This window comes from Taeniopygia guttata, chromosome 13, assembly GCF_048771995.1.
Source record: "Taeniopygia guttata chromosome 13, bTaeGut7.mat, whole genome shotgun sequence".
Taxonomy (NCBI): domain Eukaryota; kingdom Metazoa; phylum Chordata; class Aves; order Passeriformes; family Estrildidae; genus Taeniopygia; species Taeniopygia guttata.
Genome location: NC_133038.1, coordinates 1,680,491 through 1,695,726, shown reverse-complemented (window position 1 = coordinate 1,695,726; position 15,236 = coordinate 1,680,491). Strand labels below are relative to the sequence as shown.

The window sequence follows — 15,236 nt, the reverse complement described above, 5'->3', positions numbered from 1 at the left end:
TAAACCAGCTCCTGGTGCAAGAAGCTGTTCCTGAGCATCCTGTCTTGCAGCAGGACTTCCTCTGTGGGCTTTGCTCCAAGACTGCAAAACAAAACTTAAATCTCCACCAGAAAGGTGGCTACCTTGAATTACAGAAACTTTCAGCCATGAGGAACTTTGTGAACATCCCCTTGCTTGGGCTTGCCCTTCCAGCTGTTACACATGTCTCCAGCTGTGTTTCCCACGAGCTGGCTAAGATTTGGCAATGGAAATGCAATGAAAGTCCAAAAAAGTGCTACTCACAGGCAGAGTGGCTGCATCATCCGGGCTGGACCAGCCCTGCATCCCCACAGAGCTGCACCCTGGGATGAGTTTGCTCTGTGTGACCATGCTCACTAGACCGACACGAGGTACACAGAAAACACTGCTTTATTGACTGCATTAGCCAACACATTGAGGAATGCAAAGGGGTTTCTTTTCATAAGCAATGGGCCATGGTCCCAATGTGTATTAAAGCATACACTGTATCTAAACAGGATGAAAATAATGGCAGACAGAGCTATTCCAAGGCAACACAAATAGCATGCATAATACAGTCTCACACAGAACGAGTTTGATAACATTATATTGCTTTAAGGATTAACTAACATGGAAAATGTACAAAAAGGAGAAATAGGTTTTTGCATTAATGAAAAATACATTTTTTCTCTACAAAGGAATTTCTAATACAAGAAAATAAATATTGCAACATAAGCCAAAAATAATTTAAAATTGCTCTTTTCAATATATTTTCAATATTTCTCTTTTGTATTAACAAATGGCACATCACGTTCTTTGAAACAAAGAAAACAGAAGGGTTTCTCCTCCTGTGACATTCATATCGTTTCCTGTAACTGATGTGAAGTGAGTTGTTTTGAATGTGGAATGGTGCAAACTGCAGGGGATTTCCTTAAAGAACAACCAAACCTAAATGCCTTGCCCTGTAGCAGCATCTTCCTGCAGCCTGCATCCATCCTGGCTCCATTCTGCATCCAACCTCGGGGCGAGCTCCATGGGACAGCAGACATCCTAACCCCATAAAATAGGTGCAAGTAAAAAGAAAAAAAAGGAAAAAAGAAAAAAAAATATCAAAAGATGGGTGTGGGGAAAATGGGAGTGTGGAATGGGAGCTGTCCTGGGGAAACTCCCTCAACCATCAGGGCTGGGGCTGGTGTGGGGCTGTGCTCCATCAGGGAATGATGCTTTCTGCATCCTCATCTCAACAGCGGCTGCTTCTCCAAGGAAACAGGTGCTCTTACAGTGCAAATGTCAATTCCTGCAGTTTATACATCTTAAAAGATAACACTTCTGTACTAAAATAAACCTTTTTTTCTTCTCTTTCTATTCATTTCAAAATACATTTACATTAACATCAAAAATATTTTCCTTGTGCATTTTCTCTCCAGAACACCGGACTCCCCTGCTCCGAGGATGCTCCAGGCAGGGGATGCTCTGGGGTGGCTGCAGCCATCCTGCCATGGTCCAGCCCTTGCTCAGCCCCAAAGCTCACCAGAGCCTTTTTCCTCCTCTCTGCTCCTGCCATCCCATTCTTCTCCTTGCACCCCACCAGCTTGCTTAGCTTTTCCCCCATCTCCTGATGGCAAAACATGATGCCTGATGTTTTGGGAGTGTTTCAAACTGTGCTACTGCCGAAGGTGCCAGGTTGGTTGTTCTTTAAAGTTTCCCCATTTTTGCTTTCCTGTACTGAGAAGACAAGTAGTGCAGAAGCTGATGAATGGAACTGTGTACAGTGAAATTTGTGGATTGCTTTTTTTTTAACCATAATTGAGTGAAGCACACGGAAGCAAGATTCATTAAAAGGCAGCATATTGATTATTGTTATGACTCGTATACTAGGATACTGGAGCTAAAGCTAGCAAGCCTGATAAGATAAACTAAGTCCTATTTACTGTATTTAACATTATCTGAACATACTGAGCCTTAATTAATGAGCAGATTTTCATTTCCAACCTCAATGGATTATGCTAATTTATAACAAAGGTAGTTCCTGTTTTGTTGGTATTTTGCTGTTTTTTTGTTTTCCTTTTTTTTTAACACTAATAACTTGTGTCACATTTTTCCATTCTGAGGAAGATTCCTTCCCAGGCACGGTCAGTCTCAGCCAGGTGAGTGTTGGGCTTAGGCAGGGCTGGGCATCCCACCCGAAGCCCTCACCGATCGCCGTGTCTGGGATCAGCTGGGCTGTCATCGCTGATCTTTGCTGCAATTTTATCAATAATAAGGACTTTGGAAGGCTGATAAAGATGATGATCTACTCTAAAACATCAATCGAAATAGTCTCAGAGTTTCAAAAAGAAAGCTCACAGTGAAATGAGCAAAAAGCATCGGAAACCAAAATGGCAGGATGCGGTCTCGGAGCAGCAGCATCCCTCGGAGCAAGCTTGGAACCTAACGCCGCAGCAGTGTGGTATGAGTGTGTCTTTAGTCCTTGGTTGCTAAATAACTTCCAATTTTTTTTCATAATGACAAGTTTCCGGTTTCTGGCTGTGCTGCTTGACTGTCAAAATATTTCTTTGGCATCCACAAAATTCTTTGACTGACTGGTTTGACAATTGCAAGGTTGTTTTGTTTAGTGATGGGTTTAACCGGTTGCAGAAGTGTCCCAGGTTTGGGTTGGTTTTGTTTTTTTTTTTTTTAGTTTTTTTTAAAACATTTTTTATTTTTAAAAAAACAACAACAACAAAAGTTTCAGTGAATTCCTTTTTTTTTTTTTGTTCCCTGAGCTCACACTGGGGTCACTCCAATAAAACACGTAGCATGACTTAACTGTGACCTTTGAAGCCAAAACCGAAGTAATGGTGCAATTAAGTGCAAACATGGAAATTCGCCTGACTTACAGGTAACATGGGCTTTTAAACAACATTTAAGGCTTATTGGGGACATTTTATGCATTAAATTATTGTAATATTTATAATGTCAGCTTCTGTGAATCACCCCTCCACAACGAGTCAACAGCTTGTAACCAGGATTTAAGGTAAAAAAACCCCAAACAAACCAAAACAAAGGATGGAGAGGGAATAAATTCACCATTTCCATTGTAGCATTTAGAAGGAGAACATAATGGTGGTGGCAAGGGTTGCCATTTCCCCTCAGTGACGGCACATTTGGCCTTGGGGCCATGGTTTTGGTTTGCAAGGGGGATATCAAATGTGCTGCCCTGGCATGGTGAGACCACAGCAGCACTGGAGGGAAACATGGGCAAAAAAATTGCTCAACCTCTGAGCAATTACACCAACCCTGACTCCCCACGGTGGTTTTAAAGGATGCTTTCCTCCTCCATCCCGCCCCACATTTCCACTTTCCACTTGCTGATCCATTCACCTGAGTAAATCACTTCAGTGTTTCTAAGAACCTCAGTGGGGGCAAGGACAGGGAGGACTTTTGCATCCTGGCCCCTGGACGGATCCCAACCAGATGGAAAGGTGAGGGGAAAAATAATGACCAAGAGGTTTTTTCCCTAAAAATAGAAATGTAACATTGCTCTCTTCCACCCCAAGCGTTTTCCTCCAACAAGCTTTTTGTGCTTTAGTCATTATTTATTTTAGAATCGCTTATTTTGCCTCCTTCTCTCCACACACACAGGTGGGAATTTCCCCTCCCACAGCTGACCACTGCTGGACCCTCTACTCGCTCCCTGCTCTGAGGGCAACCGTCCTAAGCAGAAATCTGCCCCTCATTAAATAATGCCCATTAATTGAACTGTCATCCCTGCAGACAGCACGGGTACCGGCACCCTCCTCCCTCTCAGCGCCCTCGACATCGGTCCTGGCAGGTGCTGGCTCACGTTCCCAGCAAGGGGGGTCTGGCAGGGAGCCGGGGAGGGACCACTGCTGTCATAGTCGTCGATGTCGGTGAAGCTGAAGCTGTATCTCAGGCGTATCGAGAAGAGAAAGACAACAGTGCCGAATTTCCAACTATATACACATATTAAAAACCCCCCTCGCCGCGATACCAGGCAGAAATTGGACATGGCAGTTGGAACTGGGTTGAAGCCTCATGGAGCCGGCGCGGTCGGAGGAGTTAGGATGCCAGGATGCTCATCCTGACGATGTCCTCGCCGGCCGCGTCCAGCTGGCCCCGCTGTGCCCGGCTGCCGCGGGACTCCCCGTCCGAGTCGCTCATCTCGGCGTCGGAGAAGTATCCGTCCGTGTCGGCGTCGAAGCGCCGCAAGGGAGCTCCGCCAGCGCCGTCAGCCTTGGGGGGCTGCGAGCGCCGCGTCCCCCGGCTCTCCTTTGGTAATTTGAACCGCACGATGGTTTTGGGGCTACCTATGGAGTCAGGCACTTTGGCCGCGGGGCTGGGCTCCGTCTGAGCGCAGCGCGGCGTCTCCTCCTCCTCCTCCTCATTGACGCAGCCCCGTGTCCCAGCAGGGGGATGAGGCTCGCTGGCTTTCTGGAGAGAGCCCTTCCTGGCCACCTTTTTGGCCTCGCCCGTTCCTCTGCGGTCGGAGGGAAGCTTTGCTGCCCCTTTTTCCGACTTGCTCGGTCTGGAATCCAGCGCGAAGGGCTTGGCGGGGTCATCCGACAAGCTGCTGGCATTGTTAGTCCAGGGCTCCGAGCCCTCCGGGTGGCCCCCACCCACTGCAGAGGGGCTGCTCCTCGGCAGCTTTTTCTTAGTGTTCGTTCTCGTTCTGCTTTTCACCTTCTTTGTGGTCTCACTCTGCCTGAATGGGGACCTGAGGGAATGGTCCATCATGAAGCTCAGCAAGGTCTCCTCATCCTGGAGGAGCTCCTCGGAGAGGCCAGGGGTGCTGTCCTCATGGTGGGCGTTGTTGAGTGACCACTCGCTCATGGCCATGTTCTCCGCAGTGATCTGCACTGACTGTGCCAACCAGCTGTTGAAGAAGGTCCCATCGATGGGGAAGGACGTTGACAACCCTGCGAAAAACAAGAGTGGAAGGCTGCCTCAGAAGCCAAGAACAGCTATGCTGCCCTCTATGACCATCACCCACTCCACCAGAACTCCCTGGCACTGGAGAAACACTTGAAAGGTCAACTGTAACGCACCACACTGGACACAGAGCAGGGTTTACCCCAGCACTAGTGCTGAACCTGGGGTTCACTGAGGTCACAGCACAGCAACCTGAGCAGTCCTTCACATCAACTCTCCATAAACCTCCCTGAACCCAAACCAAGCTTCTTTCTTCAGTGAAGATGACAAGCAGTGACACATCCCAGCTAAGGTGGAAACATTCTCATGCAAAGGCAGAACACAAATAATTCAAGTATAAGTTAAAAAATATGGTGACAGAGCAAGACTTGTGCCCAGACAGGGGATGACAGGTTCTCCAGGAAGCAACTGCTGCAAGCTCACCACCAGAGCCAGGCAGCCATTGTGGTGATGGGACCACTCCACTGCTACTTCTGCAGGTCTGAGAACATCTCAGAAGGCATGGAAACTCAAGAAGAGGAGCATAGATGAAGGCTGGAATGGGAAAAGCTGAAAAACTTCTTTATAAGGATCACTGGGAGCAAGAGTGAGCACTGTGGGCTGGGCTAATTGGGTCCAATTAGCAATGGGAAGGTGCACACCTACACAGGCACAGGCAGTTTCAATCTCTGAAACAGAAACCCACGGGTTCAACATTTGAGTTGGTTTTATGGATGGAGGAAAAATGAGGTTTAATTGTGGATTTCAGGAGGAGCTTTCCTTTGAAACAGTCAGTCTAGCAACAGAGAGGGAAAGAGCAGTGGCCCAGGCAGGGTGACTCATGCCCATTATGTTTGCTGGTAGCAGTGTTAGCTTTACATCACTCTCACCTGTGAGCAGCAACACGGGCTGTGACCCTGCACCTCCTGCAACTCACCACAGCCTTTTTGGAGAAGGCAGCATCCCACCCTGACACCAGCCCAAGGCAGAGATGGTGACACAGGAGCAAGGATGAACTTTGGGCACTGTGTGGTACCTAAATACCAAAAAGCCCAAGTTCTGTGGGCAAGGGCACTGCCCAGCTCACCTTCCCCAGCCCTGCTCTGACGACAGCAGCCCCAAGGGATGCTCCAAACCCTTCACAAAATGCAGAAGGTAACAAGACCTTGGTGAAGCTTTGGGTCAAGTTGCCTGGTTTCCCAATCTCGTAGCCATGCAGCTTTCCTCTGAGATTCTCCAGCCTCCACTGTTTGCTGGCATTTGCCCCAGTAAATCCAAAACTTCTTTAGCCAAGAACAGAGAAGAGACAGAATGACTGCAAAAGCCCCATTTCCAAAGGTCACCAGCTCTGAGGTGACCAGAAAGCAGCATAGTCAGGTCAGCAATGTGCAAAGCAGAGCAAGGCAGGGTGGTCCAGACCACCAAACCTCCCACAGAAATGCTCTGTACCCACTGGAGGGTTTTACAGCATCTCTAGACTGCCTGAGAGCCTCATAGGACCAGTACTCCCCTGTGCCCTGGCAGCTAGGCACACATGGAACTCATCATCTTCTGCCTCTGCTGGTGGAGGTGGCAGCACCAGAGGAAGTCAAGCAACAACCCAATTCCATGTAAAAACCATATGCAGTTGTCAAGGACCTTGCCCAAAACAACCTTTTTCTTCTGTTTCTTTTTCTTCCCCCAGCCCTGCCTGCTGCTGTAGGTGATGGGGACCTGCTGGATGTGGCTGAAGCATCTGCAGGGCCAGGCTCCTCACCCCCTGAGCAAATTCAAGAGTTGGATGTGCTTTGTGCCTGACTCATGGACGTTCCTGCAGCACTGGCACAGCCAGCATGTCATATATGCCTTGGATGGTACATGAAACCTCACAGCCCACGTACTGTACTCACCATCACTGCACAGCACAGGAGGCACAGGGGAGCAGCCCTATCATGGGCTGGGTAAGTCTGATTTTATCACCTGAAAGTGAAATCCCGCTCCAGCAGCATACCACGGGTTTTGTAACACATTCTCCCAATCCTGGAGCTACAGAGGGGAATTTTAAATCCCCTGCCCTGCCAGTGAGCATGTTTCTGACCCAGTCTCTCTGGTAGGACCTGGATAATTCAGGCTGATTCCCACAAAGGAGAGATGGAAAGTGTAACTCCAGCGTGTTACGTGCAGGAGGGATCAGGGGCTGGGACTCTTAACCCTGCTCCCCAAAACAGGGAGCCTCCAGCACCGCGGGTCAACTCTGCGCCATAAAATCAGACTTACCCAGTTGTCCCAAAACAGTTTCGTTGACCGATTTCCTTTTCTCTGTCTTCTCAGGACTACTTTTTCTACCATCTCTTCCTTTTCTTCTTGGGTCACTTTTCTTACCCTTTGTCTTCTTCCCAGTTTGTTCTGGCATTTTTTAGGAAAAAAGGAAAACGCCGTGTGAGACGAGGCATCAGGGATGCTGCAGTGAGCAAGTTCCCCTGGGGCACACCCCTGCAGTGGAGACCTGGAGCAGACCTGCAAACAACTCCAAGCCAAAGGGAGAACAAGGGCCACTCTTTGGCCAGCTGCAGGCTAAGGTCTCTGCATGTTAAGAAAATCTTAATCCGGTAGGTTATAAAAAAAAGGAGATTTTAGCCTTGGAGAAGAGTGGCCACAGGAGCAGTCCCACTGAAGGCAGGCGGCTTGCTGGAGATTCTACAGCCACAGACCTGGACTTTGGGGTGAGGGAGTAACCCCAGATCCTGCTCAGACACCTTGCAGGAGCCACAGTGACCCATAAACCTGGTGCTGTGTCACCCATCACCAACAGGAGCATCTCCAGAAGGGATTCAGCTGCACAGCAGACTGGCAGAGCAATGTACCAGCAGTTTTAAAGCCAAACTTGCTTTGACCTTTTGACAAAACTGTGCAGGAGTGAAAAAAACCCCGAAGTGATACAGGTACATGAGGTAGGAAAGATGACCAGAGTGCCAATGGAAAGGTAGGGATCTATCTCTTAGCTATAAAGACATTCAGCTAAAAATTAGCATTTCCTAAATGGCTTTGAACTTCTACTGGATTTATTCCTCTTGGGTAAACAGGACAAATACCCTGTAAAAGTACAAGTTGTATTGCCAAGTAAAATACTTTCAGCAGTTTTTACTTACTCTGTTAGGTTATTCTTCCCCAGAAGTCCATGCTAAAACTTCTATTAATTTTCAGAGAGGGAAGGATATTGCCCTTAAACCAAAATGTGTGTGGCTCATGGAAATGGAGGCAAGACAGGCAGTTTTTCAGAGTCTGGCCCATAGGCTAAACAATGATCTTAAGGAAGAACTCAGTTTATTGTGTCAGCCAGCAGCAAATCCTCAGCAGAGAAGCCATGGAGTGGATGGGTCAGAGGGAATAACCTCAGCTCTCCCCCTGCAGCAGCAGTGGAAATGTACTGGGTGAGCAGGGGAGAGAATTTGCATTGCACCTGCCTAAGTCTGAATTAACAGAGGATTTACAGTCCTGGAGTTACCAGCCAGGAACCCCTCCTGACCAAAGGACTTACAGGAAGAAAGAAATGCAAAAGCAAAATTGGTATTTGCTACGTTCCTGCCAAGTAATGGGAGGAAGGCAGACACATTTTTCACTTCGCTTACAAAATCAAAATCTAACTTTGTTTAGACAGCACAACGGGGCTAAAGAGAAACCCGAGCAGCACTTTTGAAGAGAAACCTGTCAAAATAGTAGCCATGTTTCAAAGCCAGACAGTGTTTACTTTCCACTCAGTGCAAGAAAAATACAGGGAAGAGAGGACGGTTCATTTTACATGGGAAGTTCTCACTGATTTTATTAAGAATCTCCTGCTTAAATGATCATTTGACAGCGGGAAAAAATAAACCCCTCCTGTTCTGCGTTTTGTGTGGGAGCCAGTTCAAAAAAACCTTTGTGCCAAAACCATCTTTGGAACAACCCCAACAGATCTCAGTCGATGGCTACCGTAACAGCAGCTAAAAACTGCCCTCATCCTGGTGAAATAATGGAGACTTCTTCCTTTCCTAGGAACCCCAGGTGTGGAGAGCAGCCTGGTCAGGAGCTGTGGGGGAGGATGCTAATGGAACCATTCCCCCCTTTCCAAAACAGTAAGTGCTCTGTAATGCTGGAAAAGGCAGCAGTGAGTTATCCAAAGCTTTGGTTCCACTGATGCTGCGTATCTGCAGCTCCTGGTGTGGTCTTGGCAAGGGATCTCCTCCTGAGCTCAGGACAGACTGATGCTGAAAGGCACTCAGGGCCGTAATGTCCCCCTGGCATGGGAAGGACTCAGATGCCCAAAGCACCTGGAGATCCCAGGACCAAATTCCTGGAGCTGGGCTGTTTCCCTGGCAGCAGGGACTCAGAGGAAATAGTCAGACCCTGCTCAGGCTCAACCAGTAAGTCCATCCTGGGGGAGACAAGCAGCTCAGCTCGGTCGGTTCAGAGTGGAGAAGTGCAAATGCCAGCCAGGCAGGGCAGGAGAGAAGAGCACCTGCACCACAAGGTCTGAACTGATCCCTGCACACCAATCCCCACCCCAGCCACCCTCCCACTGTGGGTTTGTCTCTGATCACTCACCTTTAGGCAGAACAAATATCATGGGCACAGCAGCCGTGTTTTTCTCACGTACACCCATGACATTTTTGGGAAGGGCAATAGCACAGCAGCGACACCAAGCAGGGCAGACAACCCCAAAACACCATCAGCAGAGCTTCAACATCAGCTCCCCATCATTGGCTGGCATCTGCACCCACTGGGGAGGCTCCCAGCTCACCCTGGGAGGAATCACTGGCTCCCATCCCACTGCTGCATCAGAGAGAGGGTTGGACATGTACCCCCAAGGCATTTTGGGGAACACAGGTCCCCAAGGGCATTTCCAGCTATCTAACATCTTGTCTGCAAGAGAGGAGAGCTTAAAAACCCGTCCTGGTGAACTACCCTGAGCCTATCTCCTTCTGAGAGCTGAGAATGCTGCGCTGGGTTTGTCCAGCATCCTGAAGTCCCCTGTGATGCCTCCAACACCCACAGGGATAATGTGCACATAATACCCTGGGTGCCAGGGAATGGATGTGCATTGTGGGGTCCCCAGTCAGTGGGAACACCATTTGTGTGTGCTCAGGCTGCTGAGCTGTACCTCTGGTCCAGTAAGGACACTCAGAGCAACACAGAGTATGACAGGGACTGGGATTTACGGGACCCACATCACCCCAAGCACAGCCTGGGGCCCCAGCCCTCCTGTGCCCCATCTCTGCCTGGCCTTGGCTATCAAGAGGAATTTGCATGGGCCTGAGTCACAGACATCTCAGCATACACATTCCTCAGCCTCCAAAACTTCAGTCAAAGGAGACTTTTGTCAAGGAAAGCTCAGCCCAGACAGTTCCTGAAGAAACCCCAACCATGTGATGGCTTCAAACACAACTCCAAAGCCACAAACACAACAACCGTCGGAAGCAGCTGCCAAAGCACCAGATGCTGCTGCTGGAAAAACTGTTCTGCAGCCACGGGGTCTGGCCTGCCCTGCCACAAGGCAAAGGAGGAGAAGGAGGAGGGAGCAGGAGCCATGGGCTCCAGCACTGCTTGTGCAAAAGGAAAAAAAAAAGTAGGACAAAAGGAAACCAGCTTTATTTCAGCTCCTTAATAACAGTTGGCAGAGGCTTTGCAGTCAGCAGCATGATTTCCACTAAGGGGTATGTGAAGCAGGGAGCTGCAGCTGACCAGAGCTAAAGGAGCTGGTCTCCTGCAGCAACAGACTCCCCACCAGCAGCTTAACCCTTGATTCTTGACAGAATGCTCAAAGGCATCTGCAAAGAGCCTGAAGCAGGGCTTCCACCCTGTGCCAGGGAGCCAGCTGCAGAGCAGCCCCGTGCCCAGGATGTGCCATCTCCTCCCAAGCAGTCCAGCTCACAAAAGTCACCAAATACTGTCTTAGCATCCCCACCTAAGCAAATGCTTGGTCCTTCTGACTGATTTCTGGGAAGGGGAGGATCAAGAGGGATCTGTGAAAACAAAAAGCTCCAGCACTCCAGTCACCCAGAGTCTGGTTTTATTGAGTGTTTCTAAGTCAGTATATGAACAATGCCAAAATAACGTATCGGGGAGGGGGCAGCTCTGGCTTCCCTGGTGAGAGGAGCTGGGGCTCACAACTGGCTTCAGTAGGAAGCATCTGTGAGAATGAGTTTTGTGGTACTGACCTGGGTAAAGATCTTTCTCAATAAGCTTCATCTGGAGATGGAAGATCTGCTCCTGTAGTTTACAAATGGTGTGTTTCATTTTCTCCCGTCTTGTCACCATGTAACAGAGATTTCTAACCTACAGGAACACAAGAAACAGTGTCTGGTTTAGGCAGGGTCAAAGCAGGTCCCCTCAAGCTGTGCTGCTGCTCCTGCTGCCGAGGGAAATCCGCAGTCCCTGGGGTTGCATCCTGTTCACCTCAACATCATCTGTGCTGCATTCCTACAATGGCCCTTTGGTGAGCCAGGGCTAGCAGTGAGGGCTTCTGATCCAGACTGGGTGGCACCCATGGGAAAAACCACGCAGTGAGTAATTCCCAGCACAAACACCTCTGTCCTGGCTCCAACAGCCAGGGCCCCACGGAGGGCAGGAAGGCTGGGAAAGGAAGATGCTGTAGAAGGAGCATTATAACACAATCATGCAAAGGGCCTGCACCAACCATCTGAGCATTGTGCTGAGCCCTTGGCCCAGCAGCTGCACCATGCACATGTCCTGTTCACACCTGGCATGGCCACCTGCACGAAAAAATGCCAAATTCAATGAAGCAGCTTGGTGCTCTGAGTCAATGCACCAGCTCTCATACACAAATTGCACCTTTTGCACGGAGGGATAAACCCTCTTCCCACAGCCAGTGCAGGGAAGGGACTGAGCTGGGATGGGGATGTCAGAGCCCCACAGAACTGCCCTAAAGCAGATACCAGGAAAAAGCATAGAAAATACAGGAAAATACCCTGGTGATTCCGACCCAAGTCAGCAGCTGGAGCAGCTCCCTACCTCAAATCTGGCCCCTCATATAGTTATGCACACTTGCTCCACAGCTACCTGCAAATCACTGGTGCATTCTGTCCCAGTTCAAGAACTTCCATTAACCATGGCAGTGAGGCTGGAAGACAATGATCTTTCAAAGTCCCTTCTAACCCAACCCATTCTATGATTATCTGAAGCTCTGAACACAAACAGCAAAGCACAAAATATAACTGCTCATGTGAGCAGCAGCAGCAGCTAAACCTGCTGCTGATAAACACCCCCAGTAGCACAAGATGACAGAGCTACTGCTGATAACTCCTGGCACTTGATGAGGTTCAGTGCCATGCTTTTGCCAGCCCCACGTAAGGGTGGCTGGAGAGCCAGGCTCTGGCACTGCTGCCACAATGGACATCAAGGCTTTTGGAGCAAGCAGAGGCTTTCAGCTGCAGAGCATAAAATGCTAATGGCAGCTAACAGGATTTGACAGCATTTACTCAGCTTTTTGATGCTCTGAAAGAGCAAAGCTGACTGTAACAAGGTAAGGAGAAGGAGGCCTCAATAGGGGAACATGCACATGGGTACGTCCACACTCACAGGTTACCCTGATGTCTTTGATTTCTCCCCCTCCTCATGTTCACACCCTTCTCTGCAGAGAATATTTTCAGGCTTGGGGGACTGTCCCAACGTGGCCAGGAGCCTCTGAGCCTCTCACAACACCACAGCAAGCCAGGACATCATCCCATGCTTACCTTATATCTGCCACCAAAGGCTGTGAGGGCAGCAGGACAACTGCAGTCAGTCCCTAGTACTGCCTCACTTAAAGACAATTTGGGAATGTTTAAAAAAAAGGAGAAAAAACTGCTCTTCTGTTGTTGTTGAATCCCCTAGCTGTAAATACAGTGCAGGGAGTTATATGGTGTATTTTACTATGTTCTCTTTTTTTCTTTCTGGATTGGAGAAAACATCAAACTATTTCTTTATGAAGAAAACAACTGCTTCTGGCAACCTGACTCTTCAAGAGTTTGGCCATATCTCTTCTCCATAATTTGATATTCCTAAAAGAAAACATTACTTTAGCTTTGCTTAGAGACTGCTGGTATTTACCCACACTTACACAGCTCAACACCACCCAGAGCTGCTTCCCCAAGCCAAGTTTAGATGCTGGTGTGAAAGCCTGGAAACCACAGCTTTTTGTTAAAGCTAATTTAAACACACAGTCCCTGGAAAAAAAGCTTTTTTAAAAAGGCAAAGAGGGTTAAAAAGAGCCAAAAATAAAATGGAGGGACTGTATTAGGATTCCCAGGTAATAGCTTTAAATTGCTGACACTGTGAAGTACAGAAACGTCAAGGATTAGGAAATTACAGAGAGAACCACCATCATTCTGGCTGTCCCCATGTCATCTGCTCTCTGCTTCTGCCTCCCCAACGCCTGGACCCCTATACCATTATCAGCCTCAAAATCACTTCTGCCAGATTAATTGCTGAAATTGCTAAAATCCAACATGACCTCCTGTGGACACCCTCTGAAAGCCTTCAGAGCCTTTGAGGCTGCTCATCTGTGATCCCAATTTGATGTGATTCCTCACTATTTGCAAGTGAAACAGGGTGGCCATGACCTGCCAGGTGCAGGATCAGATACCTGGGATGCTCTGCTCACAATTGGATTTAAACCCCTATCACTCATCTGAGCACTGGACTTTGATCTGGCTGGTGTTTATTGTTCCACTCTTGGAAGCAGAACAAACAAACAGCTCTTCCAGGGCAGGCAGTGAAACCTGGCAGGGAGTTGCTAAGCAGAGGCTGAATGCTGATGGGCACACCCCACAAAGCCTGGAGGCAATTCTGGAAAATGAGAAATCTGGTAAAACATGTAGTTTTGACACAAAGAAATCAAAGAGAAGCTGCCGTGAGCAAAGCATGGTACCCAGGGATGCACAGTGGTTCCGTGCAGCTGGAAAAGCCAAGATGGAACAAAAGCAAGCAGCAGGAGGCAAAGCAGCCTGGTTAAAATTTACAGGATAGAGCAGATGAGGGGAAAAAGTGAGTTGAACTTGTCACCCTCAGATCAGGCAGATGCAGCCTGTTGCTGGAGACCCACTAATGGTGGCACCAGCCCAGCACAACACAGAGATGGAAATGTGGCAAGTAAAGGCAGGAACAAAGGGGGGACAGACTGGCTGAGGGATGGCAATGATGACCACAGGGATGAAAGCCCACAGAAGGACAGAAAATCCAGGTTCAAATCCAACTATTTCTACACAGAAGAAGGGTCTCAGGCTCCAGGACCCACACAGGTGCTGGGTGCAGCAGGGGACCAGGGCAGGCTGGTCCAAAGCTGAATCCCCACCTGGACATGAACACAGTGCCCACCCACACTGCCCTTCTCCCCATAGCTTCAGGTCGGCTACAGACCCACAGCAGCTTGAAGAGAAGGTTCAGGGACATGCAGGGGCAGCTTCCCCCCTACCTTCACCTCCCAGGGAACAGCATGTCACCTACAGCACCCTCAGCCCCTGCTCAGGAAACCACAGCATCATATGCACCAGGTCAGAACAATGCTATTTGCCTGCTTTCCTTCTTCCTTGTCCCTGGAGACTCCCTGAGCCGTGGGTGGGTGGTGTAACAGGGACCTGGGCAAGGGCAATGGATTCACCCTCCTGGCAGGAACAGGAGAGAGGGGACCAGGCAGGGCTTGGGTGTTAGCAAAGGAGGAGAAGGAGCTCAGGCTGTGTGTGCCAAGCTCAGCACCCCTGCCCACCTGTCCCTGTCCCTCTGCCACTGCTGCTGTGTGCCCATGTACCTCCCCAGCAGCAGCACTACTGCTGCACTACCCCTTCTGCCATCTCACCCCAGGTTCTTGTGTGCTTCTTCCTCTTCCTGCCTCTCACCTCCACAGTTGCTGCTCCTCTCCAGCCTCTGCCCCATCCCTGTTCCTGCCCTCTGTGCAGCCAGGACAGCCAAATCCACAGGCAGCTGCATGGTGTGGCAGCAGCCTAGCCCAGGGAGCTCTGGCACCACCTGGGCACTGCTGCTCCACCAATGCTCCCTCTCACCCAAAAAGCTGCTGTGGAGGCTGCATCCTCTGCTCATGGATGCCCTGCACCACTGGGAGCTGCAGGTGCCTGCATCCTCTGTCTGCATCCTCTGGCCCGGCTCTGCCTCCGCCAGCAGCTCCCTGAGGAGCTGACCCACTTTTGGCTGCAGCAGGGCAGGGGATGCCCAGTCCCACTGGCCCTGCTCTCACTCTGCCTTTCACTCATCTTTGATGTTTAATTTAAGTAAATAATGATGTGTTTCCAAGCCTTGCTGCTGCAAAGCATCTCAGGGGTAACACAGGATAATTTTGTGAAACTATTTCAGTGTAGTGG

The 15,236-nt window shown here is 49.3% G+C and overlaps 1 protein-coding gene across 1 annotated transcript in view; it reads right to left on the bottom strand.

Moving 5' to 3' along the window:
* Window positions 1–390: 390 nt before the first annotated feature.
* JADE2 (jade family PHD finger 2) overlaps window positions 391–15,236 on the bottom strand; it is a 68,860-nt gene continuing 54,014 nt past the window's right edge. The window contains 3 exon segments of the mRNA XM_030283968.4: window positions 391–4,916; window positions 7,165–7,293; window positions 11,082–11,199. Coding sequence (XP_030139828.4) covers window positions 4,060–4,916; window positions 7,165–7,293; window positions 11,082–11,199 — 1,104 coding nt within the window. The 3' untranslated portion in view covers window positions 391–4,059.